The sequence below is a fragment of the Apis laboriosa genome, unplaced genomic scaffold (assembly GCF_014066325.1).
Source record: "Apis laboriosa isolate Shangri-la unplaced genomic scaffold, ASM1406632v1 scaffold9_cov152, whole genome shotgun sequence".
NCBI lineage: Eukaryota > Metazoa > Arthropoda > Insecta > Hymenoptera > Apidae > Apis > Apis laboriosa.
This window is the reverse complement of record NW_025224966.1, coordinates 3,950,373-3,963,969: the sequence shown is the minus strand read 5'-3', so window position 1 is coordinate 3,963,969 and position 13,597 is coordinate 3,950,373. Positions and strand designations below refer to the sequence as shown.

The following is a 13,597-nucleotide window of genomic DNA, read 5'->3' as shown; positions in this document are numbered from 1 at the left end:
TTAAAAAACTGCTGCACGTAGAAATATTCTGAAAGGCGGGCCATCTTCAAAGAGAACGCTAGAGACGAGGGAACGTGATTGGACAACGAAGTCGAGCGTCTAGTGGTCCCACTTGCTCGATAAATGTACCCCGGACAGAGAGATACGGTTTATCGTTCTACCGCAACAATACCCGTAAATGGCATCCCCATTAAGCGAAAAACTATTGAAATCAATGTCCTCGGAGTCTACAAGTACCTTGTTTCCTCGTACCCTGCTCTTAATCCAATAATCAGACATTGTACCAAGGTTTAGAATTCCGTTTCTGTATCCAGATAATAGAGTATCTCTGTGTATCGATAATACCTGTGTTCTTTTAATATTTCAAATGATCGAATTTTCAAGATAATAATAATTCGAATAACTTTATCAAAAGTTATGTTAATCGACGAATGATACATGTTATGGAAAATTATCCTACGATCGTACAATTATTTACGCTAATGGAAGAATGTAATCTCTTCAGATTAATTCGACAACTGGGAAGCGTGTATATTCATTAACAATATACAATTTTCTTGTAACAGAATATCTGATAAATTTAACTAATTCATTGTTGTGTTCATCCTCGGTTTCAAAATTTTAAAGTTGGCAAAACGGTACATCTTTTATCTTTGAACAGATTTTACAGATCTACAGAATCGATCGATATTCGTCCAATGGACAAACAAATTCTGGAACCAACGCGATTAACTGCATGCACTGTTCCTAAAAAACGCAATTGCGGAACGCAATTCATTTCCTCTACAACAAAACCTAATCCGTTTACAGAGCATGTCAAGCCGGAGGGGAGGGTCAGAAAAGTCTGGCTACTTTCGAGAGTGCAAAATCCCTGACTCGTGGGGGAGAATCCAATAAGCGGGTGGGGAAAGGGTGAAGATGCAGCGGGAGGGGTGTGGAGGGGCGAGAGGGAGGGTACGTGCTGTCCCCAGGGCAGAAGAAGTGGCTCGTATGGGGTCGCTGCTGGTGGCTGTCTGAATAGAAATCCAGTACCATACAATCCCCATTATCCCTCGATTTGAAGTCCCGCGACAATGGAATCTCTCAGACGCGCCCTCCCCCTCCCCATCGACCAACCCTCCAATCCCATCGCCCGAACCGGCTCCTTTGCCAGACACGGAACGAATAATTTCGAGGCGTCGATTTTCGCCCTTGACACACGAACGACATTCAAAACCCTGTTCATCTTTTAAGGGAACGGACGAAACAGGATCACTTATTAGAATAAATTGGCCCTAAAGGGTGTCGATCGATGACTATTAATTCTATAATGAAAAAAAAAAAAAAAAAAAATATGAAAGATATCACGTCGATATCGTCACAAATCGACGTTATTAATAATTTCTAGACGAAATTATCGTGCTCTCGATTAATTTTGCAACGTCGAGGAATATTATTATATTACAGGAATGAATAATTTCAATGATTTCAACACGACTCGATTCCGCTACATTTACTTTTGAACTTAAAAAAGCCAGGATCTCGATCCTCGAAACCTCGAAGAAGAGCCTTTGCAAGAAGAGCTTTTAGGGGGCAAATAAGAATTCGTTGATTATTCGAATCGTTTAAAAGAAAAAGAAAGGCGGCGAAAGCCGCGCTTCTTCTCCTTAATTATCCTACGACTTTGAATTATCCAAGCTTGCGCCAAAGTCAGCACACTTTGCCACCGGCGCCGAAGGCGGACGGTGTAAGTAGAAAATTAGAGGATTTGAGTCGGTATCTAAGCGGCAGAGAGTATTTGCTAAGCAAACGGAACGCGATCACCGGAAACTCTTCGTCGCTTCTCAAGGACAAGCTGCACATCGTACAGATATATATATATATAACGAATGAAACGAAATTCAAAGCATTACACTGTTTACCGTAATACCGGCAGATTACCATAAATGTGTTATTAATATCCCCGAGCCTACTATACGCTACACAGTCAACAGTCTGCTGCTTCCTTTTATCCTGTTGTATGCACAAGGTCGGCATGAACCAGAAGCTTCCATTGTGTACCAGCTATGGCAAAGCTTTCCACTCCCTTCCCACCCCATAAAATGGACGATGGAATATTACGAACAATCTCCTAAAGTACTACAGTGGAAGTACTGTGGCGATGATACTGCCTAAAGAAAAATCTGTAGGAACGGCTATAACTCACCGGTTTTACGAGAGAAAGAGAAAGAGAAAGAAAGAAAAAGAGAGAGAGAGGCTGTTCACGATGAAGCAGTTTTTTTGTTTTACCTCTCCCAGTACCTTTGAGATTGTGTCTCAACTGCGAGCAAAGTTTTCGACTTTGCTCGAAATCTTGTTTGTTGATATTAAGGATACTTCTTTCTCAGATATCATCTTCAAACAATTTTAAAATTAAAAAAAAAAAAAAAAAAAAAGGGGAGTTATTTAAATGAAGGGTATCTTCAATTGAAGGGATGCAATAAATTCAAGAAATGGAATATACGTGTATGGATATAAAGAAAAATTAATAAAGAAGATGAATTCATTTTTATCGCTTTGCTTAATTGTTTGATAAATATTTAAATATAATTGTTTATCCGTTCCAGCAATTAATTCTGATACGTATAATTGGTATATACGGTATTGTGAAAATGAAATCCTTTGAGAGAGTTGAAATAAATATTAAAAGTGAACTTATTCTCATCGATAAGTTGATCTCGAAAGTAAGCAGTATAATACCGCAAAAGCGAATTGAAGCGACGATTAAAGCTAGCAGCTTCGAAAGGATCGGAATGGAGAAACAACTTAACGAAGGGAAAAGACTCGTGAGTATATTTAGAGGCGGAACACACTTCAAAGGGACAGGGTTCGGTGTCGCTTAAGGTTCATTCAGACATGCATTGACATATTTCAAGAACGGACCATCCCTTTCAGATTTAATGTAATGTAAATACCAGTCGAAAGAGAGCAAACACTTGCCACAGTTGGCCAATTAATTGGCCCGGGAGGGTTCTAAAGAAGACGGGGAAAAAATCGAATTCTCCCATAAATCAAATCTCCCCCTCAATAAATATGTAAACAGTTCGATTTGAAAGTGAATATCACTGACACGACCTTTCGTCTCAATACGTCATCGCTTGAACTTGGCTGAAAAAAAAGATTATCTTCAACAGTTTCAACAGTTCTTTTTTTTTTTTAAATTTTAATCGAACATTATTCGGATTGGATTTTACAATTTTTACTGATATTTTGTAAAGATTTATCGAGATTTATCGAGATTTTTTTTAAACTCGTCAACCAGTTTCCACTGAATTTCGAACCACGGTTCATTTAACGGAACAATGCGTTTGCTATTGTTCACTTTTCAATTTTCGCTGCATCGTTCTTTTGTTTGGAAAAAAAAAATAAATAAATAAAGCTTTGGTAAACTACCTATAAAGGATCGGAAGATACTCCGAAACCACTCAGCTCGTAGCTTTAACGCGTATTGTGCTCGACCGTGAAAAAAAAAGACAGAGGTTAGCAGCAAGAGTGTAGAAGCGGGGATATAGAGAGAGAGAGAGAGAGAGAGAGAGGGATAGAGGAAGAGAGGGAAGGAAAGAGAGAGAGGAAGAGAGAGGCATTTTACCGAATACATTAAGAAACTCTGGCGCATGAATCGACGACCGCAGTGATGGCGCGAGCCAAATACCAAAAAAATTCTGCGCCAAAGTGTTATCAACTATTATTTTCACCTCTGTGAAATCGTACTCGTTTCTTCCCTAAATGACATTTTTAAGCATCGTTCAAATCCATATCTGCCCAGTGGTGAGGGAAAAATCGCTTTTTATGCGCACGAAGAGCGAAAGAGTGAAAGACGTGGAAGGATGAAACGCTTCTCAATACTTGACCAAGCTTTTCGACCTCGATTTATCACACAGGGATCGATAACAGTTAAGCTATTCCAGCAAGTGAATTCCAGTAATGTGAAACTGACGTAGAGAAACTCATTAACATGCAACGGTATTTACATTATGAACAAATATCAATGTGACTAATTAAATTTATGTATATTGTAATTACGAATTAATAACATCGATATAGGGTACAACACACAATGTGTTACGAGATAACGAACGAAGTTATCGAAGATAATGAATGATAAATTGTATAATTGTGAAAAATTAAAATTAAAAAGCTATATTTCTTTTTGAAAACAAATACTTAATAAATAATTGTATAAAATTCCTGTTTAAAAATAAACTCACCTCGACGCACGAAGAAGGCCAATAGCTTGCTCGAGAAACTTTTGCCGCAATAGCTTTTGAATCTTCTTCATAGCATCAACTCTGAGAACAAGAAAACGAACAAACAAAACGTTGATAAAAATCACGTTTTTTATTATTATAATTTGCCGATGTTAATTAACTCTAAACTCATAAGCATACTTTTGTTCGTCTATAGGCACATCCAAAGTTGCATCGAATGGTATCATTTCCGGTATTGTTCCTTCCCGCATCACAATGGATAGTTGAGGACTAATTTCATCCCATCGTTCTTCCACGCTTGGAGGTGGAGATTGTTCGCCCTTTTGCTCACTTTCTGCTTCTACATTTGATATTAAGAATATATATTCCAACTTTAAACCAAGATAAAACATCGTTTCGTTCCCTTACTTTTCTTATTTTTATTCCTTTGTCGTCTGTTCTTCACTTGCTGGACCACTACGCTTCGTTTATTTTTCTCGCAATAGTTGCTCAACATTTTTAAGAAAACGTGTGCCGTTGTTGTAAGATCGATCAAATATTTGCTATACAAATGTAAATGTACATTTATTAATTGTACGCTTTCAAATTTTTCATCGAACGTTTCACAAATCCATAAAATTATTCAAATATAAGATTAATGATTAAATAATACATCTACTCTTATATCAAAGAATCCGATCATTTCATTTGCAAGAGTGGAAAATGAATAGAAATTTTTTTCACCGATCTCCCAATTTTATCAGTTGTAATAAAATAATTCTCGTTCTCGAGATATCTCGCTACAAATAGAGCAATATTCTTTTTCGTGAAATTAATACAGTTCCGTTGTGCGGCACGGTTTGCCGGTCGTAACATCACCGACCAAGTTTCCAGCACCCGTCAATTCTTGTTTTCGTCTCCGAGACGTCGAAGTAACGACGCTATCGCGGCACGGTGTGTTCCGACCCTTACATTTCCGTAGTGGAAATCCTCGCAAAACCCGTCAAACTCGCGAAAAGTTGAACGGCCGTCGCCTTTTCCCATTTCACCGGCCGGAAGGTCGATAAAAGTTGTTTATTCCCAGAAAGAAACGCGAAGGAAAAAGAGACGGGAGCAGACAAGGGAGGACTCGATGATGGGGAAAGGGGAGCGTGATCGAGAAGAAGGGTGAACGAGGAAGGAGTAGCTCTCCTCGTTGTTCGAGGCCGATTGATTTGAGAGTGAATCAATCTGTCTGCGATAGATAAAACTTTTAGCAAACAGTCTTTTTTCTTTTTCATTTTCCACTCCTATCCACTCGATAAACAGATGCGGTGAAATGGTATGACCAACGAAAAGTTTCGCGAGTTTACAAAATTTTTACAAAATTCTCGAGAGGACGTTCAATATTTCTTTGTGCAATTAAATAGTGACGATTACTTTGAAACGAGAGGAATAATATTTCGTGATAATATTATGGTGTGAACAGAAATGGCTCGTAAAAATATTTCGTTGCTTATATTTATGATGAAAAATCTTTTGATCTAGCGTTGTAACAAGATATATACGAACCGAGACATTTTAAGCTCGTCGAAATTGAGAAGCTGGGAAAGAATCGTTTCCCGATATTCGGGAACATAAAACACGTTACTCTTAATAACCTTGCTGGATTCTCTAACACCACGATCTGTGCTTTGATCCATCGCTATTAGAGTGTACAGAAGTTCCTGTGATAACAAAAGGAAAGAAACGTATTTCTCTTTCCGTCCATTCCGTCGAACAAAAATAAATATAATCAGTTCCTCACCTGATACGCTTTCAATGCTATGTGTAATCTACAAGACCAGAGAGGAATTTTCTTTTTGTCGGTAATTATCATCTCGTAATAATGCTCCATTTGCCTTTGTACCAAATGAAATATTTCCGTAGATATCGTTTCACTGTTGATAAATATCATGTTATATAAAAAAAAAAAAAAAACAGAAAATTGTAAAGTCTATTAAAAGTTGTTTATCAACTTCAAAAAATTAGGATAAATTAATTAGAAATAATACACGAGAATTCTAATTTTTTGAATTCTGAATAATAAAATTCTGAATAATAATATTTTAAACAAAGAGGAAATATCACGATCGCGAATTACCTCGAATATTTTTACATGCCTCGAATGATAATGAGACGTCATTAGAAGAAAAATTTAAATCCCTAGAATACATGTTGCTTAAAGCAGAGCACGTAAAGCGCTTGTACTAAAAATAGAAAACGTTGTCTCGAAGGCAAGAATCTAAAGAGAGCAACGATGCGATATATAACGAGCTCGAAAAAAAATCTTCTTTTCTTTTCTTCGACGTTTACGTTTACGATTTTTCGTAATTTCTCTTTTTTCGTTAGAAAATAAAAGACTTACCTCACGTATTTCACCTCAAATTTGTAATACCGATTGAACTCCATGAAGAAACGCAAAGTCCACAGATAGCAAATTGTTTCGCTTTGCTCGGTACTAGTCGCGCCTATTATACAAGATCTTGCGTACTTCATCACGGGATTATAAACGGCGTTCAAAAACTCTACGCAGAATTCTTTTAAAAACAGCCTCACACTTAGCGTAGAAGTACGTTCGCCCCTTGGATCCATCATGGGACGTTTGTTTTTCGGTTTCGACATTTTTTTCTGTGATTGAAATCACATCGAGATCAGCGTTTATTACATTTACATTTAGAAAATATTATTTTTTCAAAAATTAAAGCGTAAAATATATATTAATTCATTGCATTCGATTATATTATACATCAGATTATATTTTCTCGAACTATCTTTGAACTGGTTTGCATACTATATTTTACGGTATTTTATTTCATATTATTATCATAAATGTTTGTTGCTAATGAAAATAAACCATTCGTGAAATTAAAGTTACAATCTCCTTTCTCTTTGTGACGAATCCTTTTGTAAGACGATGTCATAATAACATCACATTGCAAAACTTTGTTACAACAAGGTTAATATAATATAATTTAATTTCGAAAACGAAAAACAACGTAATATCTTTTACACGTTTTCTTCTTTTTGCTTTTTGTAAAGATGTAAAGATTCCTGGACAATGTTGGGGGAGGAAACGGAATGATCAAGAGAGGGGAAACTTGTGGTATATTCTATAGAAGATATAGTCACTGATCACCTCAATTCGGATAGCCGTCAGGCATGTGACCCGGTAGATTTATGACAGTCCATAATGAAACAGGGCACGAAGAAGCAAGGAAAAGTTTGTCCTGAAATACGGGTGTTCCGCGTAGAGGAGACGATAATAACGATGTAAGGGGGAAAGGGATCGTTTTATAGCCGAGCAGGACACGAGACACGAGAAAAGGAAGAGAAATGTCCGCGAAAAGAGCGGTGACCTAGTTTTAAATGCTTCTGCGCCATTAAGCAAGGAGCCGGTTCTAATTACGCGAGGATAGCCTTAATTAACAACCGTATTTTCATTCAAATCCACCCAACCTTCTTTCCTACTTACTCATTAACGAGAACTACCGTTAAAAACCAAAGATTAATTGAATGGAATCGTTTCTCGGTTTGATGATTCATTTCCTTTATTTGAAAAAGACCACCGCCCTCTCCTCCCCCTCCCCCTCTCTTCAAAAAAAAAAAAGAAGAGAAAGAAAGGGAAGGAAAAAAATTGCTAATGAAATCGCTTTTTGTATCATAGAATTAATCGTAGTAATAATTACCTTATCTTGAGCAAAGTTTAACGCCTCGATTTTTTGGTACGGTTTATGACATATTAGCTGATTCTCACCAATGGCTTTCATGTTTTGCACCACGTAAGTCCCACCAAAATGGGAATGTCTAAACATAACGAATAATTGACAAAAAAAAAAAAAAAGGATAAAAATTATTATATTAATTATTGTAAAATAATTGAATATATTTCAAATTTTCTATCTTAACGCTCAAATTCAATTTTATATATGACTTCTGAAAATCTAATCAATAGGATAGAAGGCAGCTGTCACTAGCAGAGAGTTAAGCTAAACGAGAAAGAGTATTTTCTACCTCTCGCATTTATTTTCGAGATCAAATCTTTACTTGAATTATCTCGAAATTTAAATTTTAAAGAAATTAAAAATTAAAAATAATTGTGTCGAAAACTTAACTATGTAAAATATTTAAATTGCATAAGATTTCTGAACAATTTATTCTACTACAAATTTTTTAGATCAACAATTTTTTAGATATATATATATAACTTTATATATAATTTTGTTACTTCGACATTTTTATCTTTGTAATATTGGACATAAAATTCCATTCTGGATTATCTCATTTACGATACCAATGTTCATCGACCGATTCATAAAATGTAAAAGAAGATCAATCTCTTTGATTCTTTTTCAAGTTGTAGAATGCTTTTCACGGGAAATACAGCCAAGTAACAAAAAGACGTGAATAATGCACGACACAAGAATAAAACACGTGCACTTTCCAACAAGTGGATAAAAGCTTCTACTCAGATGGTGCATGAACTTATTTCAAAAACTAGGTCACATTTATTACATATATATTATCATTACAGAAATAAATTATATACTTTTTTAATTAACATTACTTAAATTATACGATTGACTATTTATTACTGTTATATTCACGACATATTTATTTTTAAATCTTATGCTAATGTAAAAAAAAGTAAATAAATGTGAAATTTTTTTCATTTCTTTAATAGGATTTATTTTATTTATTTATTTTTTAGATATACGAAAAGTAAAATATTTTTATTACACATAAATTGAAAAGAATAAAAATAAATAGATAAAGATAAAGCTGATTAAACTTACCTAGCACTTGCATACTTCCTCACTCTCTCCAATTTTTTCTCTTTTTCTTTAAGTCGAGCAGCTAAAAGTGTTGCTTCATCCTTTTCTTTTTCGGCGGTACTACGTTGCAAACCCGATTTTGCTAATTGACTCGCATTTTGATCACGAAGCATTAACGATATAATCTAACAACGTAACTTAATATAAAATATACATTGCAAATTCGTGGCAATGATTTATTTTAATTTAATTCAATTATTTCAACAAAAAACTAGTTGTTTGAAATAATATAATATATAAAAACATTTATTTTATATATCACATACCTCTAAAACTTGTAAATGATATTGTTGTTCACTTCTATTACTAGCAATAAATAATAACAAATCAACAACTCCTGATGCATTGAGCGCAAATAAAACCTAATAAAAGTGAATATACAAAACCTAATAAATAGAGTATACAAAAATACATTCCTATGCAACAAGACATATTCAATGTCATACCTCATCATGAATTGTAGCATCATTATCAACACGTTTTTCATTTTCATCAGGTGGAATTTGCAAAACGTTTCGAATAAAAATAAGAATTCGTTCAATAATCATTTCTTTTTCTTCCCCTCTGTCTATATTATCCTATAGGATCAAAATGTGATATAGATTCTTTACTTCTAAACATGCACATACAATGCACAAGTTAAAACAACTTACTAATTTAAGAATTTCACTTAAACGATTACTTAATATTGCCCATATACGATCATCAGTCAATGCTACTTTATATTCTTGTGTGTATGAAATTAATTTTTGATATATAGTACGTTGCATTTTATCAGTTGGAATCTGTTCATTATATATTAATAATACTGGACTTGTTATATTAATAATTAACCTAATAAAATAGGAAATTTTTTTGTAATAGGATCAAAGAGAATATAGAATATTAAAATATATTTTGAGCAAGTTATTACTTGCCTTAATAATACATCCCAAAGTTGGAGTTTATCGGAATGATCAACAAAAATTTTTATGAGATCAGTTTGAAGTAATTTTGTTTGACCAAGAAATTGACGTACAACATGAGATTCATCATCTCTTCTTAAATATTTAATAAGATCCTTTATAACATCTATTATCAAATTAATAATTTTAAGAATGTTTTTTTGTACATTTAAAATATACAAAATATAATGAAAATTTATTCATTCAAAAACATTTAATACAAATACACAAAATATATGTATAAGAGTAAAAACTACTTTACCTAAACAATGTTTATCTAAATGATATTTAGATCCATCATAATAACCAAGTGCAGCACACGTAGCTGCAAGTTCAGTAGAAAGATAATCTGACATTATAATTTAATATATATCTCTTTCTACTGAATTCTAAATATCATTACTAGATCACCTGTAATAAGCAATGGAACTATCAAACCGCTATAGTTTTATTAAATATCAATGTAATAACAAAAGTATAGTAAAATAATTCTAAATTATAAATGAATCTATGAGTTAGTATTCTATAAGTTAGTATTTGAAATTGAATACTTTCTATTAATATCAAATTTTATATATTATAAATTCTTTCTATAAAGTCTATACGATATAAAGTCTATATGAAATTAATACAATATATTTTCCAGATTTATTAAAGATAAATAAAACATAAAGTACGAGCATGATTAAATAACAAAACTATCATAATTTAATTTATAAAATTTATTGTAATCATATAATACGCATGTGATCAACTAGCGTCATGGTAATTGAGGTTAATCTCGCTTTATAAGTAAAAATTATATAAAATAAAATGTAAATAAAACTATTATTAATACTCACGTATGTAGAAAAATTCTAAGTTGACGTAATAATCAGCATTTAACACTATCATTCAATATTCAACACTTAATAATCATAAAAATAACTATGCACAGCACAACGAAACGTCAAACGCAACAGGTGATGTAAAAAGCGCGGGAAAATGTCCGCTCTCTTATTATGAAATTGACCGATAGAGTGCTTTCGGTTTGTTAACTGTGAATCGAGAAATCAATAAATTTTTCTGTCACATTTTAATTATAAATTTTTTTAAAATGTAGTTTTTTGATGTAGTATTCATTTTCAATAATAAAAGGGAAAAAATTATAAATAAAAGTAAGATATGCAATTTTAATAAAAAAAGAATATAATTTTTTTAGAATCTTTTCTTAAGTATTTTTTTTAATTTTAGTTTCTTTCTTTTTTCTTTTTTTTTTTTTTACTTTTTAATTATTTATTTTAATTATTAATTCCTGCAATTCTAGCAATCAATTTATTATTATAAAATATATGTAAATCATTCTTTAAATTTCTTTTCATTGAGGAAAAAATGAATAAGAGATATATAACAATAAAATAAATAAATTTTCAAATTACATACAATTTCTATAATGATTCCATTTCTATGTTTATTTAGTAAAAATCTCTTATTTCTCTTCCTTACAACTTTAAAGTTATAATTTTAATGAGAAGTCCTTATAAAACATTTAATTAATTGCATGAAACGAACGATTGCTTTGAACTTGTAAACATTGGGGAAAGTACTTGAAACTTTCTGCGGACCTATCCGAAAGCGAAAAATTGAAAAATTTTCTCGTCTCTTTCGCGAAACGATCGACAAAAAAAGGACGAATCGTAGCTTCGTGGCCCTTCTGGAAAAATTATTTTTACCAACTTTGAAGCGTATCAAAGCATCGACCAGAATTCCCTTCGTAGCTTTTTCTTTCCTCCGCGTGGATAAGATGAAAGAAACACCAAAGAGACTCCATTATTTCTCTATAATACCGGGAATCGCGCTTCACGTCGAGCAATCTGCGATAGGTATTATCCACGAGCAAAGAAAATAAAGTCATAAATTCAATTTCGTTGGCCGGCTACACGAAAAAGAGTGTAAAGAAGACGTTTGTTCACCCTCCGTGATGGGTACACACTGGTTAAAAGAAAACCGATACGAGAGATCGAAAGTGAGAGAGATTGCTAAAGAGATGGAAACACAAAGGGTGACAAGTATCTCGCGTGTTACGAGGAGAAAGAGAATAGAGTACAGAGTGGATAGTCGTATTTGATTACTGTGGAACAAACACGCGGCGATCAATCAATATCATCGGTCTTATCTGGGTCAATAGGTTGTCGACCATTCGTTTGCAGTGTATCTAATTAACACTACTACGTCTTATTTGTTTATTCTGTTACATTTGTTCCCCATCGCCTTTGTCACTTTCCTTTGTCTTCGGCGTTCAAATCCAACAGCATGAGCAAACAATCCCTGATATACAGTTGTCAAGCTTTTGTTGTTTCGTATTCACGCTTCCATTCTCGTGCAAATGCTTTCGAATATTTAGAATGGCAATGGAAATCATACGGGATTGCGCGAATAAATTCATTTTGGAAATTCTAACGACGCATAATCGTAGCGAAGTAATGGAAAAGAAGAAGAAGAAGAAGAAGAAGAAGAAGAAACATTAGATTCTCGGCGCAAGGGACGCGCCATTGACTTGTTCGAAGGCAATCATCGTCTCATTTAAGCATATATTTCATTAAACCACGATAAGATAGAGCAGCAGACTCCATATTCGAACTTAAGAGATGTTCCACAGGCTACTTCGCAGTTTACTATGGAAAATTATAAGTCTCCTTGCCGCGAGAGTTGGCAGTTAAATGTCGTGTGCATAATCTACTCGTTAACTAGTTAATTTAGTTAAGTTTCGTAAGTTTCCCCGTGCGTAAACATAACTGTCTAGGAAACGAGTGAGTTGGAAGCGGGAAATTTAGTCAAGCCGAAATAAAGCGATTGTGTTTCGGCGCTATGAGCTATAAGCGGCAAGAACTCTTTATGATTCTCAACAGTATGGAAGCGTCTGAATGTTCGTTACGTTGAAACTTGTTAGACAGAAAATGGCTATTAATATACGCTTAACTTCTGGAAATCCAACTACTTTTCATTGGCTATAACGTCGCGGTGGAAACTTTGATATTAATCTTGCCTAATAAGAGTGAAACGCCGGATGGAAAGTGGCGTGCTTGCTATCTTCTTGTTACATTCGGTGTATTAAAAATATGAAAAGAAGCAAAGAATATAGACACGTCGATTGAAATGAAAATTATAATTTCTTACGATGTAAGAAATACGTATGTAAAATAGTTTGAAATTATTTTAATTTTTTTTTTTTTTTATATCTTTATAAATAATAATGCATTTTTATGTAACGTTTCAATCGTGAAACTAGATACGATTTTTCATAATTTTCTTTAATTATACAATTTTCCTGTACAATATTACATAATTAAACATTTCCTGTATAAAGACTATTGCGTCTGAATTCCCTTTGATGTTCTCCAGTTGAGCGGAAATAAGCAGTGCTCTTTGACACTTCTTTCTCCCTTCATTAGATTTAATATCGTTTTAATAGTAAGTAATTATCTCTACTTTGATTAAAATTCATTTTTAGTAAGATGGAAATCAGTATCTAGATGTGAAATTCTTTTTTTTTTTTTTTTCATTCTCCTTCCTGTAATTTATCTTATTTATAATTTTTATCTCATGATATATAATT

The 13,597-nt window shown here is 33.4% G+C and overlaps 1 protein-coding gene across 2 annotated transcripts in view; it reads right to left on the bottom strand.

Annotated features, from left to right (window-relative positions):
- Window positions 1-10,949, bottom strand: part of LOC122719827 (protein timeless homolog) — a 183,913-nt gene extending 172,964 nt beyond the window's left edge. Inside the window, exons 1-14 of one of the 2 annotated variants that reach the window (XM_043946017.1) lie at window positions 10,845-10,949; window positions 10,265-10,413; window positions 9,976-10,129; window positions 9,712-9,892; window positions 9,505-9,636; window positions 9,325-9,420; window positions 9,020-9,183; window positions 7,913-8,030; window positions 6,592-6,854; window positions 5,992-6,124; window positions 5,757-5,911; window positions 4,635-4,768; window positions 4,407-4,566; window positions 4,227-4,307 (exon numbers count right to left, since the gene is read on the bottom strand). In XM_043946017.1, the coding sequence (XP_043801952.1) occupies window positions 4,227-4,307; window positions 4,407-4,566; window positions 4,635-4,768; window positions 5,757-5,911; window positions 5,992-6,124; window positions 6,592-6,854; window positions 7,913-8,030; window positions 9,020-9,183; window positions 9,325-9,420; window positions 9,505-9,636; window positions 9,712-9,892; window positions 9,976-10,129; window positions 10,265-10,358 (1,865 nt within the window). In that variant the 5' untranslated portion in view covers window positions 10,359-10,413; window positions 10,845-10,949. Of the gene's footprint in view, window positions 1-4,226; window positions 4,308-4,406; window positions 4,567-4,634; window positions 4,769-5,756; window positions 5,912-5,991; window positions 6,125-6,591; window positions 6,855-7,912; window positions 8,031-9,019; window positions 9,184-9,324; window positions 9,421-9,504; window positions 9,637-9,711; window positions 9,893-9,975; window positions 10,130-10,264; window positions 10,414-10,844 lie in introns of those variants that run through there. The other variant, XM_043946016.1, reaches the window with a different exon arrangement.
- Between the last annotated feature and the right edge of the window lie 2,648 nt (window positions 10,950-13,597).